Raw genomic sequence first — 26,577 nt, 5'->3', positions numbered from 1 at the left:
AGATTCACTTCCCACATTCACTAGGCAGTTGCCAGGTCCATGCCTAAGATATCCATGGCTTCAAGAGGTGCTCGTCCACTGAAGGGAAACAGGGATGGGAGCCTCAGATTCCTTGGACCAAAAGAACTCAAATTATAGCTAGTAGGCCCTAGGGTACCAACCACGTACTCTGTCCTGACATGATTCTCACACCTTACAGGTCCTCCTGCCTGTTTCACACTTTAATCTTTCCTAAGTTCTGTCGTCTCTTGCTGCCTCAGAGGGAGGCAGGATACACAGAGTAGAGGCAGCACAGACTAGGGGTCCAATCTCAGCTGTGCCCTTTATCACCTACAGGATTTAAGGCAAGGCATATGCTCTCTGAGGTTCTCTCCTCTCTGTAGAAAGGAGAGATCACCTGTTCCACAGGGCTACAATACTGTCATTCAGGATGAATGACATCCTAAATGCAGAAGACACCTAGTAGGGCAAAGGGGCCACGTGGGCTCTGTAGACCCACAGGGTTGAGTTCACGCCTTGGCTCCACCTCTCTCTAGCTCTGTGGCTCAAGCAGGAGTAAGGAAAAGACCATCCTCAGAGTGGCATGAAGAGTAAATGAGAGGTCAATGACGGGAGCTTAGTGCAATAAGCCAGTGAATGGCAGCCACTGTTGAATTGTAAGTGGAGCACTGCTCTAGGGTACAAATGACTCCCCCAAAATCTCACAGTGAGTTAGGTGTAGAGAAGTTTGAAATACTGTTATGGCTGGGCATAGTGGCTCATGCTTGTAATCCCAGCACTTTGGGAGGCTAAGATGGGCAGACTGCTTGAGCTCAGGAGTATGAAACCAGCCTGGGCAACACAGCAAGACTCTGTCTCTATAAAAAGTAGCTGGGCATGGTGGCATGTGCCTACAGTCCCAGCTACTTGGGAGAATGAGGTAGGAGGATTGATTGAGCCCAGGAGGCAGAGGCTGCAGTGAGCTAAGATAGTGTCACTGCACTCCAGCCTGGGTGACAAAGCCAGATGCTGTTTCAAATAAAAAAAAAAAGGAAAGAAATTATCCTGCAAGACATTCATCAACAAACAGCAATCCTTTCAGAACAGCTACCCGCAGGGTGCCACTGGGGCTCCTGGCAGTGATGGTGCATCAATGCCCACCAGGTAAAACACTCTGCCAACTAGGACACATATGAGCACCACATGGCCAGGAACAACAACCCCTTTCACTCTGGAAGTCAGGATAATTCTACAGATCTTCTTGCAGGCAGAGCTACAGAGGCCAAAGCAGAAACGACAAAACCATACTTGCTGGTGAGGGCCAATCCTCACTGGCATGGACAAGGGGAGAATGGGTCTACCTTACACAGCTGCCTACAGGGCTGCTCCAAGTAGCAACAGGAGACAGGTATATAGGCAGATGTTAGTGTAGCAAATGTGGCAGCCAATTACTTTTTGCTCAATAGAACCCACATTCTGTGTAGACCTGAGGCAACAAAGTGCGACGCGGAGGGCGCACAGCTACACTGAGAGCACTGGCACCTGATACTCTACTATGCGGGGAAAAGGCTGATGATGCTCTAGGAAAAAAAGTGTAGGTTTGAAGTACCCCAAATTGTTCACACTGAAAACCCCGCCAGCTGCCTTCTGTGGTGTTACTTGGAGGGAGCTGTCCTGATCTCTAGAGGTGGCAATGTGCTGGGGAGAGGTGGCGAGACCCTCAGACTCCCACAGAAAGAGGAGAGGTCTAGACACTAAGGTCACTTCACAGTCTTTCTTATAAAAGTTCAAGAGCAAAACAGACTCAAAAAGTAAACCACCTTCTAACTTTTTTTTTTTTTTTTGAGATGGAGTCTTGCTCTGTCACAGAGACTGGAGGGCAGTAGAGCGATCTCAGCTCACTGCAACCTCTACCTCCCGGGTTCAAGCAATTCTCCTGCCTCAGGCTCCTAAGTAGTTGGGACCACAGGCATGCGCCACCATGCCCAGCTAATTTTTTGTATTTTTAGTAGAGACCTGGTTTCACCATGTTGGCCAGGATGGTCTCGCTCTCCTGACCTCATGATCCGCCGCATCGGCCTCCCAAAGTGCTGGGATTACAGGCATGGGCCCTAACTTTCTATCTTTTTTTTTCAAGACGGAGTCTCACTCTGTCACCCAGGCTGGAGTGCAGTGGCACAATCTCAGCTCAATGCAACCTCCACCTCCTGGGTTCAAGTGATTCTCCTGCCTCAGCCTCCTGAGTAGCTGGGATTACAGGCATGTGCCACCATGCCTGGCTAATTTTTGTATTTTTAGTAGAGACGGGGTTTCACCACGTTGACCAGGCTGGTCTTGAACTCCTGACCTCAAGTGATCCACCCGCCTTGGCCTCCCAAAGTGCTGGGATTACAGGTGTGAGCCACCACGCCTGGTCACCTTCTAACTTTCTACACTGAGACAAAGGTTTCGATGGAGAAACAAACTGCAGTTCTCAGGTCACAGGAAAACCTTGGCTATTTCCTCTCCTTCCCCATTTCCCAAAGTCACGTTCATTTCTTTGCAGGAGCTCACAGAAGTTAGATCCTCGTGAGTTCAGATACCTACCACATCGTTTGGGAGGCTCTGGAGGTCATCGAAAGGGGTTTCCAGGGTGTTGGTGTCCACATTCAGGATCACGACATCATCCAGGGCCATGTTTCTGACTTTCTGCAAGGAGAAAAAAATCCAGAAGAGAAGGTCATTGAGGTGCCATCAAGACACACTTCCCCTGCCTTCTCTGGGAAAGAGGCATAGAGAAGAAAAGTGACATTTACCAAAGTCTTACTCTGCAGCAGGCCCAATGGTAGGAGGTTCACATTTGTTAGCTCACTGAACTCTCATAAAATCTCTGTGAGCTTGCATGATTATCCCCAAGTACCAGGAGTGAAAAGGGTTCACAGAGGCTCAGTAACATGCCCCAGGTTACACAGCCAGAAAGTAAGAGGGATCATTACATCCCATCATCATTTTTCCCCTATACATTTAACAGACGCTGAGGTCCAAAGCTCTGGCCCCAGGAATGCTGATATATGGCTATGTTCTCGTGATATCCCCATTCAATCCAGCCTCCTAATTTAACAAAGGCTACTTGCCCATCTCTCTTTTGGATCCTGTCATTCTTGGGTATGGAATATTGTGTGTGGCCTACTGTTAACACTTCCCTTAAATGCCAAGTAGGAAGGTCACACTTTCAATTTGGTTCAATTTTCCACAGATATCCAGCTAGTAATGGCTCAGAAGCTCTGGCCATAAGCCATTATTCTATTGGCACAGTAATAGAAAAGATGAGGGAAACTCATGCCTACAAGGTTTTCACGCTTGGTGACAGGAGAAGGGATGAACGGACAATATGGAGAAAAAAAGAATCCTCCCCGCAATCTGGCAGCAATTCCCCATAGCCTGTGAGAGTCCAAGACAGGGTGTAGCCTGAGTTTCAAATTTTTAATCACACTACTTATCCACTACTAAGAATCTATCTTTGTGTTTCTCCTGCCTACCCGCCACTCCTGGTCCCATTCAATCCTCCCTCCCCATTACATATCAAGCACATTCCTTTTGAGTCAGAGGCTTTAGAACTATTGTCTTTATTTTATTTTGCATAGAAAGATGCTATCATTTGCTGTCTAAACTGGGATACGTTTGGATATGAAAAACCTCATCTTACACCAGGGCAACAGGCACACGATGGGAGCTGTGGTCACTGCATATAAAGGATCAATTCCATTACTGGTCAACCTCTGAGCACGCTGCACATGGCTGTGCAGGTAGGCACTCCTCAGATGCCAACCACCTAAGCTAGGGCTGAAATCTGCCAACTCACGTGCCTGCTGAGTGGCACCAGTCAGGGAAAGGGGGCAGACGCCTTTTCCTAATTTACCCCAGAACACGGTGTAGGCTGGCAATGGAGGCAGACATCCAATGGCTGCTCAAGCTCCAGTTTCCAATGCCCTGGAAATGGACAAGTAGCATATACTAGAAGCTTCCTAGCTCTTGCTCTGTGCTTCACTCACCTTACTTCATTTAATTCTTACCAACCCCTGTAAAGTGGATGTTACTGCCCTCAATGTTCGAAACTTGAGAAAGATGAGGTTCAGAGCGCTGAGGTAAGAGGCAGAAGAAACCACAGGCCTGGCTGCCTCCCCAGGCCATGCTCTCTGCACTGCACCATCCACCTCCTCCTCGTCAGACACCTGCAGGGAGACTGATCTCCACACAGCCCTTGTCACTCTGAGCCCCAGCACCTCTCTGCCTGCCTGTCTCCCCTGTTGGGGTGTGGGCTCCTTCAGGGGCTCATCTGTGGCTCACCACTGCAAAATAACCAGCCCCTGACAACATGACTGACACCTGGTAAGTGCACATTAATATGGTTGACATTCACTCTCTTAAATCCCAGCCTCTAGGGCAGAACATGGTACCTAAGTAAACATTTCAAGATTCTTCCCAGCAGGAGGGTGGAGCCATGCTGGTCACAAGCCTCGTAGGGTTGAAAAAACACTCCCAGGCAGCAGAATCCTGGAACCTTTTCACTTAACACCATCAGGGCCTCCAACTCCTGCTATCCACTAACTTCTCCAGGCCTCTGAGGCTCGTCCACAAACCTATCCATCAATTTCTAAGTACTTACTATGGGCTGAGAACCACAGAGGAGGTACACAATTGCTGATGTAGGAGTTTATTGTTTCCTCCGAACCCCAACACCCATTATTACCTGCTGCCTTATTTATAGGGTAAAAAGATATCAGCAAATGGAGAACTTTGATCATATTAGGTTGGTACAAAAGTAATTGCAGTTTTTACCAAAGTAACGGCAGAGAGTAATTACTTTTGCACCAACCTAATGATACAAAAAACAAGTTCGTATTTTATAGCGCTTTTGTTATTTGAAGCATAATCTCCATTTTAAACAGAAGAATGTTGAGATTCACAGGAGATTGTCCAGGACTCCCTAGCTGCCTCACTCTGCAACCCAACAGGTCAAATGCCCAGCAGTGTGCTAGCAGGAAGGTACCAAAATGGCATCAACGGCCCTCTTTTTCACTGATGTCACGCCTCAGGCTCACAGAGCACTGCCACACAGATGCTTTCATTCCATCAATGGGGCTGGAGGTGAGATATCATTACCCCCATTTCATAGATGAGTAACTGAGGCTCCAAGAAGTAGCTTGCCCAAGGTTATGTGTCTACTAATTGGCTTTGTCTGTAAAATTAAAATGCTAACTATGGCCACCCTACTTCTCTCACTTCCCCCAGGGCTGCTGTGATGAGAGCAAACACACCCATAATGCTGGCCACACAGTAGGATGTAATAAATAGTGGCTATTATTACTACTTTTATAATACACACAATAGCCACAGTCAGTCTGGAAGGCTGTAGCGGCAATGGACTGAGGGCAAAAATCCTTGCGGCCCCTTCTTGCTTGGTCTCTCACTTCAAAGGCTGCCCACAGTCACAGGAAACAGAATCAGAGAAGGACTCATAACATCCTGAAGGACGCGCCTGCCTCCAGGACAGAGCAGAGGGCTGTGCACCCCAGAATCAACTACTTTGCCTCCTCTGACCTTCCAAATAGCCCCAAACAGAAGGCAGTGGGAGATGATGGCCATTGGAGAGAAGCCTCCAGGGCTGAAAGGCCCCATGAATGGGATGTTGATTCTGGACCAGAATCAGACCTTGTTTCTGCGTTCCCACCGGGCCCCAGCAGCACAGACCAGCCCTTGTAGGCTCTCCACCGCTGGGCTGGAATAGGCTTTTGATTTCTTCCCACTCCTGGTTGGAGGACTTGCCGGTTAAGCTGTGTGGAGTGTTTACTTTTTCAACAATGGCAGTAGGCCGAAGAATAGGAAAAAACCTGGCCCCTTTTTCTAACTTAGCAGGCCAGGGTCCCCTTAGTAACCAAAATGCCCCAAGCACCAGGCTCCAGGCAGGAGCTGGGGCGGCACAGTTTCCTCTTGAAGAACAATGCTGCCCTCCTGGTGGCAAGGCCTCTTCCAAAAGGGCTGGCGTGGACTCAAGGGCCTTCCTGAAGCTCACTGTTCCCAAGGAAAGAACTGGAGCCCAGCTCGCCGGACAGTGCCCAGTCCCCCCAAAGGATCAAGGCAACCAGGGGAATGAAGAAAGGCAAGAAACACTCAAACTGGGGGTAGGGACGGGAAGCGTGGATGAGGAAGGAAGCCAGACCATTGCCAGGTGCCAGAGCCTCTCATCTTAACCATGCCGTCAGTCAGGGACACTAGCATCTCCACGTGGGAAGCAAGTTGGGGTGCAGAGAGGTCAAACAAGCTGCCCAAAGTCAGAGCTAGGGAGCGGCAGTCAACTTTTGAACGCAGTCTGACTCCAAAGCTGACTTTCTTCTGAAGATAGCCTTAATCCGATCACTCAGACATCAGAATGAGTATCTATCTGTTCAGGACATACAGTTATATCAACACATTCAGAGTCTGCTTTCTCTTACATAAAATACTACTTTCCTTTTTATCATAAAAGATAGGATGGGTGCGGTGGCTCACGCCTGTAATCCCAGCACTTTGGGAAGCCGAGACAGGCAGATCACGAGGTCGGGAGATCGAGACCATCCTGGCTAACACGGTGAAACCCCATCCCTACTAAAAATACAAAAAAATTAGTTGGGCGTGTTGGCGGGTGCCTGTAGTCCCAGCTACTCAAGAGGCTGAGGCAGGAGAATGGCATGAAACGGGAGGCGGAGCTTGCAGTGAGCCAAAATTGCTCCACTGCACTCCATCCTGGGCGACCAAGTGAAGCTCATCATCTCAAAAAAAAGAAAATTATAGATGCCTACTATTAAAAAATGGGAAAGGCTGGGTACGGTGTCTCACGCTTGTAACCTCAGCACTTTGGGAGGCTGAGGCAGGTGGATCACCTGAGGTCTGGAGTTCGAGACCAGCCTGGCCAACATGGCAAAATCCTGTCTCTACCAAAAATACAAAAAATTACCCAGGTGTGGTGGTGGGTGCATGTAATCCCAGTTACTTGGGAGGCTGAGGCAGGAGAATCGCTTGGACCTGGGAGGCAGAGGTTTCAGTGAGCTGAGATGGCGCCACTGCACTCCAACCTGGGTGACAAGAGTGAAACTCTCTGTCTAAAAAAAAAAAAAAAAAAAAAACAGGGAAAGACAGAAAAGTTTAAAGAAGAAAATTACAGTTACCCCAGTCCCTCCGTTGGAGACAATGTTTTGGTCTATTTCCTTCCATATTCTCCCTTTCCTATGCGTTAAAGCAAAGTTGAAGTAATTTTTTTTTTTTTTTTAAGATGGAGTCTCACTCTGTTGCCAGGCTGGAGTGCAGTGGCATGATCTTGGCTCACTGCAACCTCTGCCTCCTGGGTTCAAGCTATTCTCATGCCTCTGCCTCCCGAGTAGCTGAGATTACAGGCATGCGCCACCACACCCAGCTAATTTTTGTATTTTTACTAGAGACGGGGTTTCACCATGTTGGCCAAAATGGTCTCGATCTCCCGACCTCGTGATCCACCCGTCTCGGCCTCCCAAAGTGCTGGGGTGACAGGTGTGAGCCTCCGTTTGGCCAGTTGAAATAATTCTTAACACTTCTGATTTTCTCACTGATTCTGATATAAGCAGTGATCCACTTCATTAAGAACTTTCTATAGATCATTACTAATTGTGACAGCGTATCCTACTACATGGAAACAAACTCAACCAAGCCCCTTTTGTGGGATGTTATTTCCACTTTTGAAGAAATTACTGTATATAATATTGTCATGAAATCTGTAGGCATAAAGCTTTGTGCTTTAGGATGCATTCCTAGAAGTGGAATTTAGTTTCCACTTCTTAAAAAGTGTCCCTCTCAAATTCGACTTTGAGAGAGATATCTTTACTTCCAATTATTTTAAAGTCATTTTATCCACAGCTTGTGTTTCCTACTATAAGTGAAGAAAAATCAGCAAAGACACGAGCAGATGTCAAAATAGTCCTCCAAAAACCCTACCCAATTAAAACACTTACTAGTACCGCGGCACACCGAGACAGCTCTCCGGTAGCTTGTCCCACCAACACATTCCCTCTCTTTTTAGTTACAGCATATGCCAAAGCTCCTGCCAGCTGCAAACCCTTCCCCCCACCAGACTCTATAGGCTTTTTCTCAGAATGAAAAAAAAAACAAAAAAACTGACATGCACACTGGCTTTCCAAATGGCATCTCTTACATAGAGAAACGCACACAAAAAATGGCACTTTCCCATATATATTGTTAATGAAGAATGTCTTCTTCTTTCTGCTTTGTCACAGACAGTCTGAACTTGACCCCTGCCTTTTAGGCCAGGAAAGGAAAAACCCGTAGTATGGGGGATGGTCAGGGGCAGCTGAGAGGACACCAGCTCCAGTATTTCACCTCTGGCTTGTCCCTGACCAAGGGGCTTACTGTAGGCAACTGACTTGACTGCATAAATCCTCCAGGTTTTCATCTGTAGAATGGAGATCATAACACCACCTACCTCACAGAGTCGTGTGAGGCTTTGATAAGCTAATGTATGTAAAAGATTCAGCATAATTCCCAGAATGGCCCTAACAGGTGCTCATCAGTTCTCTTGCTTGCCTGTCCCCTCTCCTCCAATAGTTTCTAGACCTCAGCCATGCCTGGCTGGAGAGACTGAGGCAGCGGCAAGCCTCCCATGACCTGTGCTCCCCTACGGTTTATCTGCACAATTAGAATAACGTGTAGATGGTGAGTTACTTAGGTAGGTATCTGATTCCTTCCCTAGTCTACGGGCTTTTGGGGGTTGAGAATCAGATTTCTCTACTCTCAACTCCTACCGCAATATTTGCCCAAGAGCAGACAATTCATGAATGAATGAATGAATGAATGAATGAGAGGCGAGGCAGCAGAGCCTAGAGGTGAAGAACATAGATCCAAAGCCAGTCTGGGTTCTAATTAATCTCTACCATCCACTAGCTGTGCCAACTTGGGCATGTCACTTAATCTTTCTGTGCCTCAGTTGCCTCCTTGATAAACGGGGGATAACAGTACCTACCTCACAGACTTGTGAGGATTCAATGGATTAATATTTTAAAGTACTTGGAGTAGTGCCTGGCACATGGGAAGTGCAAGATAAGTGTTTGTTAAATAAAAACACTTTTTTTGGTGTTTGTTAAATAAAAACAAATGATCATTGAGGGTGATGAAAATATTCTATATCTTTATTGTGGTGGTTTCATGATTGTATAAAACTGTCAAAATGCGTTGAACCATATACTTTAAATGGATGGGTTGTGATAAATATACCCCAATGAAGGTATTCATTGAACCATATACTTTAAATGGATGAGTTGTGATAAATTATACCTTAATGAAGTTGATAAACACATTAGCACTCTCTCCAGAACACAGAATAAAATCACAGTGAACCACACAAGGTAAGAGTGTGCGAACAATGGTGAATGAATGCCATGCTACAAGGCGACTCTCCCCAGGGCCACCCCTCAGTGTACATTCTGATCTGTGGCTGTGTTTGGCTCCCTGTCCCCTTCTTTTTTCATCTAGTCCAGGATTTTTAACTGTTTCAAGTCATGCCCTCTTAGGATAAACATAAAAAGCCAATGTCCCTAGAGATTCTGATAGACTTCCCTATACAAAGGAGGGGGTCTGTTTAATAAACACTCTCTCTTTGGTTTCTTTCCTGTAGCCAAGATGGTGTTGAGCCTTACTTTCTAGAGCTGGTTGTATGAAAACAATGGGATTTCCTCCCTAAAATATAAAATAATATCAGCTACACTAATTAAAACCACACCAGCTGCCCACACAGATTGGGGTGGGGGTGTATCCTACCTGTGCAAGGAGGGAATTGGGCAGCTAGTGAGAAAAAGGTAGTACTTAGAAGCAAGCCACAAGATGAAGGGCAACGGTGTGCACTGGCAATGTCACCCAGGGGATCCAAAGAGTGGCCAGGAGCATGCAGCACTCAGCCGGCTTGGGAGCGCAGGGTTGGACATTGAGGAGCAGGGGCTCAGTTCTGCCTCTGCTCCTCCAACAGCAGCTGTGCAGCAAAACAGGACACCCTTTCTAGGATGGAGGTTGTGTGGTTCAGGGAGGTGACACACATAGAGTAAACAGGCCAGCACTGGGTGAATCTTTTCTGCTGTCCTTAGACCAGGACCATCGCCAGGGCAGAGCTGTGTCTTATTTGTCTCCAGTGCCCAGCACAGTGCCTGACACAAGGCAAGTGCTCATTAACTGGGGAATGAGAAATGACTGTGGCTAGATCCACTCTACTGGGAGGCCTGCCCGGCAGCAGATGTCAACGTAAGCCCGAATGGACAATGTCAGCTCAACAAAAGCAAATCAGAGTCTGCTCAAGGAAGTGCAATGGGAATAATAATAATGATGGCAATGATAACAATCATGTAAAATTAGCATGATTAATTAGTGTAGAATTAATTCACAGTGGACACAGAAAGCCAGATAGGAGTTAACACAGCGATTAAGACTGTGGGTCTGGAACAAGGCAGCCAGATTCAAGTCCTGCTTCTGTATTGTGTAAACGTCAGCAAATTCTTCACTTCTGAGCCTCAGTTTTCTTATCAGTAAAATGGGGATAATACTGCACAGCTGTGTTGCGAGGATTTAGTGAGCTAAGAGGTATGAAAAATTTAACACAATGTCTGATTGCAATAAGTGATCAATAAATGTGGGGCTATTAAAGGCAAGTTTCTATCCTTGCAATTTGCAAGTTGTGTCAATAAAATGGATTAGAGTTCTAAGACTAAGGATTTAAACAGCTGATTTTCAGAACAAAGGAAAATGTGAATAAGTCTCTACTATTATACTCTTGTGCTATTAAAAATTAAACTGCCACCAAGCGATTGTTCTTTTCTTGGCTACGTCTCATATAAAAGTGCATTCTCTGGAGCCAGACTACCTGAGTCTGAATCCTAACTCTGCCAATGAAAACTGTGCTACCTTGGGCAAATTACTTAGACTTCCTGTGCCTCGGTTTCCCTAGCTGTATAATGAGATGAAAACAGCACTGACATCCAGGACAGTGGTCATCCTTGGGCTGGGGGAAACTGACCAGAACAGGGTACAAGAGGAGTTTCTAGGGGGCTGGTAATATTTTGTTTCAATATCTGGGTGGTGGTTACATGTACATGTCCACCTTGTAAAAACTCAACTAGCTGTACATTTAATGGGTTTCTGTGTTGGTTTGGTTATTTTTTTTTTTATTTTTTATCTTTTTTGGGAGATGAGGTCTTGCTGTGTTGCCCAGGCTGGACTCGGACTCCTGGGCTCAAGTGATCCTCCTGCCTCAGCCCCCTGAGCAGCCGGCACTACAGGTGCATGCCACTGTGCCCCACTTTGCCTGGCTTTAACTGTACATTTAGGATGGGTGCATCTTTCCCTCACACTTCAAGAAAATGTTTACCAAAAACACAACAACAACAAAAAATGGACTTCACCAGATTGTTTTGGCAATTAAATGAGTTAATATATGTGTAATACCTAGAACAGTGTCTGGTATATCAGAAGCACTATATATGAGTTATTATTATAAAAAAATCAAGATAGCAATAATTCTATAATAAAAGTGACTCAATTGAGACTCTATTTTACTGTTAGAAAATGTGTTTGTGAAGGCAGACAGCTCCAGGACACACACTGCTTCTCAGTCTGCACTGACTCCCTCCAGGGAAGGACAAAGCCACAACATTGTTAGGGTCCTTCGGAGACGCCTTTGCAGTCCTGAGGAGGAGCATGAGTCAGGTAGATTGGGCTTGGGATTTTATCTTCCTCAATTCCTAGTTACAGGACCCAAGATAAATGATTTAATCCTAGTTGAACCTCAATTTCTTTATCCATAAAATGGGTCTATAACCACTTGTTACATAGGGTTGTGAGAGGATTAAGTAAAAAGTTCCCTTCTGGGGTGACGCCCAAAGCCGGTAAGCATCATCTACTCTCTTATGGCCAAGACGGCGCCCAAGGCAGCACTTCTGAGACCAGTAATGGGACTCCAAGCAAAGGAGAAGGGTCTAGGCTGGCTTCCTGCAAAGACACTTTGCTCTGAGATGGCACAGCATCCTCACATGTTTATGATCACGCCCACAACGTGCTTTGCATTTGTTTAAAACTAAGTCTGGTATAAGTTGATCTCTCTGTGAGAGGAGCATACTTGATGTGACTCTTGACATTATACTTTATGTCCCCTGTAAGTATGACTTCTTGGGAGCTTTTCTGTTTTTTTTGGTTTGTTTGTTTTGTTTTTTAAAGGGAGAGAATATGGCTAAAATTAAACCAAAAATTACATCTTAGTAGCTCATTAATCAAAACTTTATTCTAAATGACTGTCTCTGGGTTCCAAGCAGCTGCCTTGATATGGTGTGGCTCTGTGTTCCCACCCAGATCTCATGCCCTGTTGTAATTCCCAGTGTTGGAGGAGGGGCCTGGTGGGAGATGACTGGATCATAGGGGCTGATTTCCCCCTTGCTGTTCTTGTGATGGTGAGTGAGTTCTCTCAAGATCTGGCTGTTTGAAAGTGTGTAGCATTCCCGTCTCTCTCTTCCTCCTCCTGGCTATGTGGGATGTGGCAGCTTCCCCATCGCCTTCCACCATGATTGTAAGTTTCCTGAGGCCTCCCAGGCCATGCTTCCTGTACAGCCTGCAGAACTCTGAGCCAATTAAACTTCTTTATAAATTGCCCAGTCTCAGGTAGTTCTTTACAGCCGTGTGAGAATGGACTAATACATGCCTTTCTTCTCCAACTGCACTCCTATGGCCACATATCAGTCCAAGCCACAGCCAGTGTTACAGAGGCCTGTGTGTATCAGGAACTGTATGACATGCTCTGCATCCATCATCTTACTGACACACATAACAACAAAATTACAGTCACTAGCTGCTGTGTTCCTCCCATAGCCCAACTCTTTACATGTATCATTTAATGTAATCCCCATGAAGTCCCTGTGGAGAGAGAGGGATACTGAGGGTCAGAGAGGTAAAATAACTGGTCCGAGGTCACGCGGCTAAGAAACACTTCTAGGCATTCAGAGGAACAGCAATACCTTTGTTCCACCCAAGGCATGGCATTATTTGCTCTGACACATTGTTTCAATCAACAAACATACTGAGCAACTAATACAACAGACCTTTGTTAGGCATACCAGATGAATCAAGCCCTGAAGTATTTTGATGCCTGGCTCAGACACCACTAAAATTCCCAGGGAGGGGAGAGTTTCCCACAGAATCACACCTATTTGATGGATGAGGAAAGAAGGCTAAAGATTAAATAATTTGCCCGTGTTCTTACAACTGGATGCATCAGAGAAAGGATTTGAATCTGGGTTCCATGAGCCAGTGTTCTTTCCACTACACAGCATGCACAAAATGTGCCCAAATGCATGCGCATATATATGAGTACATAACAAAGAACAGCATGGGAAGCTGGTGGCCTCCTAGGAGGAAAGGAAAGAGAAATAAGAGGGAAAGTGGATAGGACAGGAAAGGAAAGGCAAACATTCAGGTATTCTAAACTCTTTATTCCCTCCTGAAATCTCAGATACACACAGAGGGAAGAGTGACATTTTCCTTCCCTTCCACAGGCCCCAAAGGTCATCGAGCTGCCAAGCAGTTGATGAACGTAGTGGCTTTTCTTTGGAGCCAAGAGTCACTGATTTGCTCCTTCCTGCTCCACAAAATTAAAAATCTAAGCCTGACAGTTCAGAGGAGCCCTGAAAACACCGCTGGAATTTCCCAGTGTGCTTTAAACAGAAACAGAAGCTTGGCAGAGGAGGGAAGTGGTGTAAGCACCTCCCAGGTCAGGCCAAATCCACCCCTCACAAGGTAATAGGCACTGACTCTCATTAACAAGTCCAAGGATTCTCAAGCCAGATCAGCAAAGGGGCTTTTTCTCCAATGGCCCCTTTCCTGGCCATCGATCCACTGGGTATTCATTCACTCACTCATTTGGTGCGTCACGTATGGAGCCATCATTCGTGTCAACTTTACACTAGGTCTCAGGGACACAGAGATGATTAAACCATGATCTCTAAACTCAAGGGGCTCCCTGCCTCTCCTTGTGGATGGGCTGTGGGTAGATCTGAGAAAGGGCACAGGAGTATGCAGCAGAAGAGACTTCTCTCCAGTGGACCATTCCCCACTCACCCACCAGCCCCATTCTCTCCCCTCTGTGGTCCTGGGCCCAGGCTGGGGTCCTGGCCTTTTCACTTACAAGCTAGGCAGCTTCAGGCAAGGCACTCAGCCTTCTCTAGCACCAGTTTTCCTTGCTGTGAGCCGGGATCATGCTCTTTACCTTTAGGGTTGTTGAAAAGATTGGGGGAGACACTGGGAACATGTCTTTCATACAGAGTCCACCACTGAGCAGATGCTCGGTCAGTGCCAGGTGGTCCACCTCTGGGAGCTGGGTTCTGCCAGTTCTCCTAGCAGTCCACTCCAGAAATCCACCCCAACACAGAACCTCCATCCAGCCTGGCCTCCGCTCCGCCATCCAGAATGGAGGGGTAAGCCCACTCACACTCTGATCTGCTGGTGTTTTGTCTCAAACTGGAGCAGGCTTCCCACTGCTGCAGACTCAGTTTCCTCATGTGTAAAAAGAGGACAAGAAAGTGTCAACACCTTTCCCCACAGCTGCAAAGCACAAATATGCGATGAGATGGCAGAGCATTCCATAAGATGAGAAGCATGGCCCAGACATAGCTCGCCACGTTACCGCCACCCACCAGATCCTGCTCTTCTAGAAAACCCTCCTGACTACTCCTATCCCTGCCTCAAGTTGTCATCTCTAAACCCCATGCCAAGCAGAGTGGACAACAGATTCTTTGGCCCACAGTTAAAACTTGTTTAGTGAAGTTTCCTGTGCGCTATCACTTCCCCCTTAAAATAACTGCTTTAATCTCACGCTATTTACACACACTGTGGTAAGGCTTACCACTGGTACCTGTGAAGCACTGCTGAGTTTTTAAATATACTGTATTTTATATTTACCTGTATTTTAGAATATATTATTTTAAAATATCCTCAAAGCAACCTCTTGAAATGAGCTTTATTATTCACATTTTACAGAAGAACAACCTGAAGCTCCAAGAGGTATAGTAACTTGCCACAGATCCTAGAGTATCAGAGTTAAGATTTGAGCTTGGGACTGCCTGACCCCAAAGCCTGGTGCCTTTCTCCTCGCTGTGCAGCCTCCTCCACCTTCCAGGCACAGAGCTGCTGCTGAGCAAATACCGAGGACAGTGGCCACCTCCACACATCTCTTGTGACCTCCCTGCACAGACTTACCAAAGTGCTGAAACACAGTGGCAAGCAAGCCCTAAAAGTAGGGCCAGCATAATAGTTTTCTTTTGTACACACTAAACTGTTTCACGCAATGAAATAACTGTGTTTGAATCCTGCTCCTCCTAATTATTAGCTGTGTGACTTTGGACAAGTTACTTAACCTCTCTGTGCCTATATTTCACCATCTGTAAAATAGGGGCCCCACTACCAGAGCACAGATGCATTATGAAAATTAAATAATGAGCATAAGGTGTCTGGCAGTAGTTCAAAATAGCATCCATCCAAATTGAAACAATAGAATTTGAATTTAAGAGTTTCACTGGGAGTGTAAGCGGATGTTGATTGCCTAGTCCCCAAATGGTTTGGGGTTACCCTGCCATAAAATAGGACCTCATTCCTCCCATACAACCACCACTTGCCATCATTCATTCATCACTAAGCACCGCGAAGCCCGACTCCCATCTCCACCTGCCTTTTATTTGAAATGTCAATTTTTAAAGAGTGGAGAGGTTGGAAACCCAATTTAACAAGCACGCTGAAACATTGTTTATTGCCCCCATAAACATGGCTTAGTGAGAATTACGGACTTAATCAGAGTGAACTTATCTCGCGGTGAAAAGGAACACTTTAAATTTCAGAAATGGCACCTTCACTGTGAAAATCTCTTAACTTTTCAAACAAACTACAGGGGGTCTTAAACATATGGGCAGTAAAGGGGCAGCCATTACTTTGATTTGTCCTACCCAAGAGCCAAGGAGCCCCTCACAGTCCTTAACAACTTTAAGATCTAGGAAAAATATTTGGAAAATCATATTCAGGAGACAAGTCTCTAAAAGCACCCAAAAGGTCTGTGGAGTGAGAAGTGAGACCTGTATCTGCTCTTGGGATTGTTGAAAAGGATGGGCCCTGCAGTCATTAGAACAGGGGCTATTTAATAAGCAGCAGCAGTGAGAAAGTGCACCCCTCCTCCTAAGATTAAACATTTAGCAATAGGTAATATTTTGCTGACCTGCTTTTCAGAAGAGAGGTGCTACACAATCTAAAAGGCTGCTAAATGGTTTGTGTGGGTCTTCTTTACTTATAAACCCCCCTCCCTCCTGCCGAGGATGAGGTCCTGTGAACCCCAACTTCCCAATCTGAGGCTTCATTAATGCTGCTCTGATCATTCCAGGGAAGGTTTTCATAAAGACGCCACCATCTTGCAGAGAACGTATCAGCCTGACTGCCAGAGGCAGGAAAGGCAATAGATATAAAATTTTATTATTTCAATGCCCCAGTAGCAGCCAGGAGGACTTAATGAAATTGCTAAGATTTACAATCTGAAATAGTTATTGCACAGACAGATACGGTTAAGGGAGCTGAGCCCTCTGACCTTTCAACCCTTTGATCTTCACTCGGCAGGTGGCCTGGAGCCCCCTCCCAGGCATCTTCCCTCTCTTCCGACATGGCCAAACCTTGATGTGCAATAAGCCTGACCCTACACAGGTGACTCTCCCAGTGCTTATCACCAGCAGCTGCTGCTAATGGCACGACCAAAATCACTCTGAGGCAGGGAAGGGGAATATGCTCTGCAGTGTCCAAATGGTGCTGAAACAAGGCTCAATAACTCAGCCCCAAGTCCAGTTGTGCAGCAGTGCATAATGATGTCATTACCCAAAACTGTCCTTAGAAAATGGAACTCTGATCTCCCCTGATTTATACTTTGAGTTGGGGCGGGGGGGAGATCACCTTTTAAAACTCAATCACAAATCTCAAGAAATAAAATAAAATCAACCCCAAAGTCCCAAATGCATCTCTCAGAACTTCCCCAAAACCATGTGCAGCAAATTTATACCAGCGAAAATCTAAACAATTTTTGGAAACCTAAAATTGACTGTTTTCAGTTCCATGAAATTTCATTTAAAAAACCCCATATGCCAAAATGTCCAAATTCTCTTATTTTTAAAAATTGGGATGACATCCAAAAATCATAGCTATCTTTTTCTTTCTTTTTTTTTTCCCCCTTCTTCTAAAGCTAGGGATGGGTAGTGTGCATATGTACTTATCAAGCTTCATAATTTAACCCATTCGGCCAGTACAAAATATTTGCAGTTAAACGCTGAAGAGGGAGGATATAAACGTATTACCACTGAATCTTGGGAAACAATTGACTCCTAGGCACCAAGGTTTAACAGACATTATATTTGGCTCAGGAAGTGTCTAGGAGTATAGGCATAGCTCCAGTCTGCACCTTTTAGCTTTTGTCAATATTTGGGTTTATGGAGGGAAGGATTTTAGGCAAGACACATAAACCACTCTCAGGGATGTTGATAACTTCCAACCACAAAACAAAACTTCGGTGCCACTGTTCATCACACTTCAGAAAAGCCCCCAGCCAATGCCTTTGTTTCTAAACAAACATAGAACGGTGGTCCCAAGCTCTACCTGCAAAGGCCTGAACTTACATCATAAATGTCTGAATCCAACAGCCAAAGAAAAAACCTACTTCTTTTGTAGCCTAAACAGCATATATCTTAAGTATCCAACTTTAAGTGCCTCTTGAAATGAGCTGAGAATCAAACAATATGTAAAGAGAGATCTATAGACTCCATTTTTTAATCACACTTTTCTCTCTGGATGTTTAACTTTAGTAAACAGAGTAGTGTGTGGAGAAATTAGTTTAGCGGGGGGGATAAAAAGGCTAATGCTTACTACATCACAGTTTGACCACTTTGTACAAGTGATTGTTGAGCTATCTTCTTGAGATGCCTATTGGAAATATTTTATTAATAATAATAGCTAGCAGTGGGTGATGGTCTAGTAACATTCATGGCACTTTGGTCATATTATTTCTAGTTGTCATCACTTTATGGCAGGTGTCCTCATTTTGCTGATGGGGATGTTAAGGCACACACCCACAGAAGCTCAGCAACTTGCCCAAATTACAGAGGTAAATGGCGGAACTGGGATTCAAACTCAGGTTCACCAACTGCTCAAAAAGCCCATGGGCCAGCCACATTTTCCCCAACAAAAGAAAAGCAAAAACAAACGAACAACAACATGCATTAATTTGTGCAGAAAATGTTGGATTTCAGCTTGCTTACACATTGCCCTGGCTCATTTAACGGCCTTCCAAATCAATTATTTTAGGTCATTAAGAGGAAGTTTAATTTGGTTGACAAACACCCCTACTGTGGTGACCTCACATATCAACAACAAATGCCTGATGGTCACAAACCCACACCATGAGTCGGTTGAGCATGGTGTTAAACAAAACCACATGTGCCCAGATTTCAAGTGGGATTTGTCTAGGCCAAGGGTACGGCTCTTCAATCATCACACTGCTGGTCTCTGAGCTCCCACAATGGCCCCGCCCCTAATCACTTGCAAGGAGTTTATGAAGTCAACAGTCCCATGTGGCTGGGCTCAGTTAAAAAATAAGTTTAAGCTAATGTCAGTTTAGAAAAAGTCACTCTTTAGAAACATAAAAACAGAGGAGGAAAAAGGAGGGCAGAGTCAATCTTAGGTAGATCAGTCTTTTAGTTTCTTTGTAAGGGAAGTATATCAATTCTACACCTACATAATATTGATAATCACTTCCATTTATTTGGCACCCACCGTGTGTCAGGCACCAATCTGAGTGTTTTCATGTACCTTCTTATTTACTCTTCATTGAAAACGCCTATGAAATGGGGCAACTACCTATTTTACCAGTGAGGAGTCTGGGGCTCAAAGAGGCACCTTCACATACCCATCTGCAAAACAGAGGCACCTCTTTCAAAGTGGTGGCAATGAGAAATTACATGGCTAAAGCGGCATGTACATTAGTAGACCCTCATTCAATGGTCAAGATTATTATGTATAGTTGTTTGCAACAGGAATCTCTTAAGAGGACAGCAAAAGAGCATTTTTGTGCAAAGTGGTCAAACTGTGTGATGTAGTAACCATACCCTTTTCCTCTGAGAAACAGATTTCTGATTTAAACAAAGGAGTCTGTTTAGGCCGGGTGTGGTGGCACACGCCTGTAGTCCCAGCTACTCGGGATGCTGAGGCAGGAGAATTGCTTGAACCCAGGAGGTGGAGGATGCAGTGAGCTGAGATGGCACCACTGCACTCCAGCCTGGGCAAAAAAGCAAGACTCCATCACAAAAATAAAAATAAATAAATAAATAAAGGTGCTTGTTTAAAGTGACCCAGTAGTGGTGAAACTAGAATATGAACTCAGGTCTGTATGACTCCAGTGCCCAAGAGCTCTCTGTTACACAGCCCCCCTGCTCACTGCCCACTGCTCCTTACCTCAATCTGGCAGGAATTTGACTCATTCAAGCTTCTCTTGGCAACAATTTATAAACTTTAAGTTTTCTCTGAAGTCAGTTTTAACATTGCTAAATGCAACCTATATATGACATAAATGATGATAGGAAAATACAAAAATGAAAGTATCAATGATGGTTTCACCTCTTCCACTGGGATTCTCATCATTACTGAGTTTTTCTCATCTGTAACAGAGGACTATTCCATCTGACATGAGAATGTTTCATCATGACAAGTTAGACTGCAAATGTATTGACTACAAGAGATACTTAACTCAGCCAGAAGTACTTGTTCCCTTTGAATACATAAATTACTACTAGAGCTTTTTAAATTGTTTCATATTAACTAATTCCAACATTAGGATAAGTGGCATTTGAGATTCATACTCATTTTAAAAGCAAATGCTTACTGTGAAGAGGAGACAGCTTCTATGGGAAATCCATCTGCTCAATCCAGGGCCTTCCTGGAGGCCTAAGGTGAACAGAGCCTGCTGCGTTTGCAGTAGGAACCTTCTGGATGGTACGAGACTCGTAAGTGATGACTGTACATGAGAACACAGAGCATGCTAAGGAAATTCCAGGGCCAAGCCACTGTTCAATTACCTTTTTCTTTACAAAATAAAGCAATCTTCATCCAGGTTTCACTGATTTAAACTTTGCCTCTTATTTTTATACTAGTAACTAGGAAGATGAATGTTTGGCATAGTATTTTTTAAAAGCCCTTCACATTTGATTTAACTGAATAAACTACATCAGTTAATTCTCACAAGTCTTTGATACGGATAATATCAATTTAATTTTACAGATAAGAGAGTGGAGACTTGATGAGGCCAAGTAACCAGGTTCCAGTCAAAGTATACTCAGAGCTTGTCTCTGGAGGAATATGGGGCCACCAGCTGCAAGCCCTCCTTTCCCCTCCTTACCACAATCCCCAGCGCACAGCACCGAGAAGGAAAAGCCCAGGATAGGTGGAGACTCTGCCCAGGACTGGGGTGGCACAGGTATAATCCACATGACCTGATGGGAGGGTACACAGATCAGAGGCTCTGGGGACTGATAAACCTCTTACAGCTGAAGGCCTGGGTACAAATTACAGTTGTCCCTCAATATCTGAGGGGGATTGATTCCAGGGCCCTTGTGGATACCAACATCTGCAGATGCTCAAGTCTCTGATACCTAAGGGTATAATGTTTGCATATAACCAATGCACATACTTCTGTATGCTTTAAATTGTCTCTAGATTACTTATAAATACCTAATACAATGTAAATGTTAAATAGTTGTGGTACTGTATATAACAACTATGATACAACAATTATACAAACATTATACAAAAATAGCCAATACTGTATTGGCTTTTTAATTTATATTCTTTCCTTTTTTTTTTCCCCAAATATTTTTGATCTGTGGTCGGTTGAATCTGTGGACATGGAACCTGTGGATGCAGAGGGCCAACTGTATTTTACCTCTCAGAGCCTCATTTTCCCCATCTGCAAGTGTGGATATCTCCTACTTTGCAGAGAATGTCTGAGGAATGCTCAAACATTAAAACAGGTCAAGTCCTTAGCACAGTGGCTGGCAAGTACTCAAAAGATGTTAAAGTCTCCTCCAACCCTTTCTCTTTCTTGCCATGAGCCTATGAATGAAACCATCAGGTGAAATTTTTCATGCAAATATCACTTTTTATTTCATTTTATTTTGAGACAGGGTCTTTGTCACCCAGGCTGGAGTGCAGTGGCACAATTATGGCTCACTGCAGCCTTGAACTCCTGGGTTTGGCTTGAGTGATCCTCTTGCCTTAGCCTTCTGAGTAGCTGGAACTACAGCTGCGTGTCACCACACTTGGCTTTTTTTTTTTTTTTTTTTTTAATTTTATGTAGAGATGAGGTCTCACTGTGTTGCCCAGGCTGTTTTTTAATAAAGCAAGAATATGATCACTTGGCACTAACAAATGTCCAATGGAACATCTCTATTCTTGTGAGGACACATATACAAGTCACCATTTATACCTGGATGTAACTATGGCTCAGAATTTTGCATCAATTGCAGCATTAACAAATGTGAACTACATCTTACTTCTGTCTACATGTGGAGTCCTACAAAGAAGCAAAATGGTACAATGGTAAACAAGAAACATTCTCCTTTACTCTGTTTAAAAATAAATATCAAAAAAAGAGAAAGGAACAAAGCATGAAAGACTTTCTACGCCAAGGGAAAAATGAAAAGAAAAAACTAGTTAAAATAGTGCCAACTCAATTGACAGAAATTCCAGTTCTTTGAAATGCAAAGGAAAAAAACTCCATTACTTTCCCCTTGCCTGTAAATAAATGAATCCTATTATTTTGTGTAAAAGTTCCATAGTTAAATTGGGAACCGATCCCAGAGACCAAGATGAGCTTTTGATTTGGCACCTGGATGCTGTCCTCCAACGGGTGGCTCAGTGCTGTTTTAAGCACTTGTATATTTGCAAAACTAGGCTTCTAGGGACCCATGGCTAAGCCTTCCTAGATAAAAGATGGTGAAAGGAGCAGAATGCTAGGCGTTCCCCATGCACCCATCACACGCCTATTGAAATTGCATTGGAGGGGAGAAGCAGCTGGGGGCCTGCCAACCGGTCCCTGGGTCTCACTCCCCCTGCTTCTACTGCCTTGCACTACCACATAGTATATAAAATACATTCATACGCTTAAACTGAGGTGTAGAAGGAATAGCTAATTCATAAAATGTACTTGAAAACAGAGAAGAAATGACACAATCTAGTAAAAGTGGCGCTAATACTTTGAAGAAAGTCATCACTACAAACACATCTGTCACAGCTTGGTAGCAAAGAAACCATGTAGAAGCTCAGGTTTGGGACACTGACCCATCTGAATTTTATGTACATGTTTTTGATGTGCAATTTCCTTAAGAATTACCTTGATCTTTGCAAATATCAATTTACTTTATTAACATGGTTAAGTGGTTTCCAAGCATTTTATACGGAAGGACTGTGCTTCTAATGGCCCAGAAGGAGAAGGCCTGACCATGTCCCTCCTCTATTTACACCCTTCAATGGCTCTCCATTGCCCTATAAAGTTCAAACTCTTTACTGCAGCCTCCAAGGCCCTGGATGGGCTGGGCCTGGCCTGCCTACCCCTCAGCTCATGCTTCTATCAGAGGCTGAACTAACTCATACCTCCTGGAAAGCCCCCTTTGCCTACACCTAAGTCTTTGCAGATGCTGTTCTCTGTTCCCTGGTTTACCTAATTCTTACATTTATCTGCTAGGTTTCAGTGTGCGCATTCTCTTCCTCTGAGAAGCATTAGTCTCAAGGCTAGGGTCAGCCTCTCTCCTCCCAGAACCTACAGCATCCCAAATTCACTATAATTACTTTATAATGTTCTGCATCTGGTCTAGACACAACCCTCTGAAGGTGGAGATTACATCACATTCACCATTTTTATACAGAGCTCCTAGTATAAACATGGTGCCCGGTACACAGAAAGCTCTCAGAACTCTGTTGTAGAAAGGAATGTATATTGTGTCCCCACCACATGCCAGACACTGGTATATGCTGTCCATATACAGGACTCAGCTCTTAGGATGAAAGTAAGATACAGAAAGATCATGGCTGGAGTTAGCACAGCAGGGAAGTGGTCAAGCAGGGGTTTGAAAGTACATTTGTCAAATTCTACAGAAGTGTCACTCCCAAGCCTGGTACCGTGCTTCTGCATTGCAGACCAGGAGGAAACAAGGCAGGAACAAACCAATTGTGTTGAAACTGTCTTTCCCTAGGATATGAGGATGATGATCCTGGGAACCCAAGAACTCCCAAAACACAGTTTCGAAGCCATCAGTTTAACAATGGAAATGGCTTGAAGGCCTCCAAAGAAGTAAACTCAGCAAGGATTGCTGATCTTTGTTGAGCTCTTTATGTGCAGGTACTGTGCTGGGCATCTGATAGGCATTATCTCACTGGCTCCTCCCTTTGATCCCATAAGGGAGACAGCCATTATCCTCAGTGTACAGGTGAGAAAATAGAGACTCAGAGGTGAATCACCTTGCCCACAATCAAGTAAGCAGGAAGTAGGGGTGTCACATTCTAACTGCTCTACTTTATTGCCCCTGTGTACGGGTGGAGCTTCATTTACAAGCCACCTGAGCCTCTGTCTGGAACTGTCATTGCTGTCACCTTTCCTTTCTCCTTCTTGACCATCCCACCACCAAGGATAGAAAATACCTTCTGGATGCATCCTTCATGTCACTCTGAGGTCTGTACACAATGCGTTGTTTGTGAGGCTTGGGGAGGAAGGTCTTCATTTATCAAACAGGAGAAGCACCATCGACCACACATGACCTGGCACCTGCTACCAGAGATGGCACAGAAGAGGGGCTGCATAAATGTCTCTTGAGCTAAATTGAGATCGCTTGAATGAAAGGACAGTCACTGTGGAATCTGGCCGTGTTTTGGGATTTCCTAGCTGCCAGCTAACACGATCATTCTCTCCAAGAAGAAACTAGGTCTATGCCAATACCCTTGGCTATTCTGCTAACATGCCACTACCCTCAGATTGCTTAAATGAGAGAGAGACTATAAACAGGCAGAAGGAGAGAGAAGAATGGCGATCAGGTATACACTTGTCACTTTGGGAGGAAGGCGAACTCTGTAAGGTGACTAGGTTACCATTTAATGGCACCCTGTAAGAGCATGAACCAGAATTAGGTATTTCCTCAAAATAACCTTTTTAAAAATAAGAATGCAAGTTTGTAATTTATATTTCTTTTTGTGCAACAAATTTGAGTGTCATAAAAATGGTTAAAAAGTCTTCCTATGGTAGCTTTTTCTAAACTTTTATGAACATCTGCCACATTCATTTGAAGTTTAAAAAATTCTGGCACATATGCAAAGGCATAATAAGGTGCCTATAGCTTTCAAGAAAAAATAACAAGACAGTCAAAAATAAGCCTTTTGCTGAATTGCCAGTAAGAAAACTAGTGTAGCAAGAGGAGATGGGCCTTCCTGAGCACCTTCCGTAAAGAGCTTTCCTTTGGCCCCAGATCTGAATTGGAGGTTCCTGCAAGAAACCGCATGGGAAGCATCCCTTTCACCTGAAGGGTACAATGGAACTAGATAAACCCAATCAGAAAGTACAACTACGGCAACCGGAATCTGAGCTGAAACTCCAGGGAGGAGGTCAGGAGACTGAATTCTAAGATTCGGTAGTTCACGGCTGCCCTACACACCCAGGAAACACTTCTTTGTTCAGAAAGTGTCTTGGCTGGTTTCAAGAGTGGGGTAACTCCCATTTTTGTTTTTATTTTTGTGCTGACTACACAGGAGTTCAGCATAGCAAACTCCTTCCCAGCCTCTGTCAATCAGCAGGGCTAAGGTCTATCTTAGCCAGTGCCCCCTGAGCCTTCTCCCTTAACGTCCTTCAAAGGCTGAGCAGAAGAGACCTGTACCCATTCATGTAAGTGCAAAACTCTGTCTCAAGTTTCAGCTGCAAAATGTATGCATATTTTGCCATGTTTTACTACAAAAGGCCTTATTTTAAATTACTTACAATTATATAAAAAGTAAAAAATTCACTTCCCACACCTGTAAGTAAAATTATGGCATTGGGTTGCCTGAAAACAGTGATGCCTGTTAGAGGGCTTCTAAATGTGCTCCAAATTACAGCTTTCCAAGCATTCACTCAACGCTTCTTTTCACAAAGCATTTGCTCAGAGAATACCACCTGTGTGGCATCCTGTTAGGTGCTGAGGACACCACAGTGAATGATGCACCGTCCTTGTTCCCAAAGAAGTCATCCTCCAGGGGATGATGGAGAGGGACAAAGAAGCAAACAGTTATTATTCAAAGCAAGAGGCACTGTAAGTCAAAGAAGAAAACAGAGCAGGAGGACTTCTTGGAAGAGGTGGAGAAGGGCAGGGCTAATGCATGCAGCGGGGTGGGAATGTGGATATGTTTAGGGATCAGCAAGAGCACGAGCTAACATGGGTCAGTGACCAGGCAGAAGGCTTGACAGCAGCGGAGAGACTGTGCAGAATCCAGGGACTGTGTAGGGGAGGCTGGAAGGCTCCTCCCCAAGCATATTATGTAGCCCATGGTTATCAAGTGACCGGGTAGAGGGCAACCCATGCAGTGTTATGACTATGCACTGAACTTTATATTCATCTCCATACCTCCAGGACCTAGCAAAATGCTTGGAACACAAGAGGCCCTCATGTTGTTTATCAAATGAATAAGGCTTTTGCAAGAATCCAAGAAAGCAAAGCAAAGTGTCAATGAAGGCAGTGAGGAAAGAACAGGGTGCGAGACATTTTAGAGCTTTGTGAGTATTTAGAGAGGATGAGGAAGAAGAGCATTCAGCCATGATCAGTGTGTCCCACTTAGGTGCCGTTGAAGGCAGTAGTGCCATTCACAGGAACCTGGAACAGTGGAAGGGGAGTGGAGTGGCTTACAGAGAGAGGGAGGGAGGGAGGGAGGGAGAGGGAGAGGGGGGGGGAGAGAGAGAGAGAGAGAGAGAGAGAGAGAGAGACTCTGTGTGTGTGTGTGTGTGTGTGTGTGTGTGTGTGTAGATAATAAATTGTTTGGGGAAGACTGGGGGAGACATCTGTAGTACATCCAGGTGAAATCCAATTGGCACTTTAAACTTTGGACCTGAAGTTCAGAGAGAGGCAGACCAGCGTTAAAATCCCAGCTGAGTCATTGACATTGACCTGGTAGCTGAAGCAAAAGGCCTTAAACAAGGTGACCAGAGGGCACATAGAAAAGAAGAGAAAGACACAACTAGAAACTTGGAGAATGCTGAGGCGCTGGGACATAAAAAGGAGTCTGAAAAAGCCTGTGCTGGAGCAGTCTGGAAGGCAGGAGGAGAGGCAGGCGGGAGGGAACTGTGGACTCTGATAGACCAAATAGTCGTTATATTAGTGTTTTAAACTCTACAGCAATTGGCACTAACGGTCCATTGGAAAGTATTCACTTTGAATTTCAATTTTTCATAAGGGAGCTTTGAATAGACCCCCAAACTTGACAAACAAA

General features: G+C 44.7%; 1 protein-coding gene across 1 annotated transcript in view; it reads right to left on the bottom strand.

Moving 5' to 3' along the window:
- Positions 1-26,577, bottom strand: part of DENND1A (DENN/MADD domain containing 1A) — a 497,552-nt gene that overhangs the window by 198,375 nt on the left and 272,600 nt on the right. Inside the window, exon 10 of the mRNA XM_011931409.1 lies at positions 2,566-2,667. Within this exon, the coding sequence (XP_011786799.1) occupies positions 2,566-2,667 (102 nt within the window). The remainder of the gene's footprint in view (positions 1-2,565; positions 2,668-26,577) is intronic.

Source organism: Colobus angolensis, unplaced genomic scaffold, assembly GCF_000951035.1.
Source record: "Colobus angolensis palliatus isolate OR3802 unplaced genomic scaffold, Cang.pa_1.0 Scaffold9, whole genome shotgun sequence".
Taxonomy (NCBI): domain Eukaryota; kingdom Metazoa; phylum Chordata; class Mammalia; order Primates; family Cercopithecidae; genus Colobus; species Colobus angolensis.
This window is presented reverse-complemented; position numbering and strand designations above follow the sequence as displayed.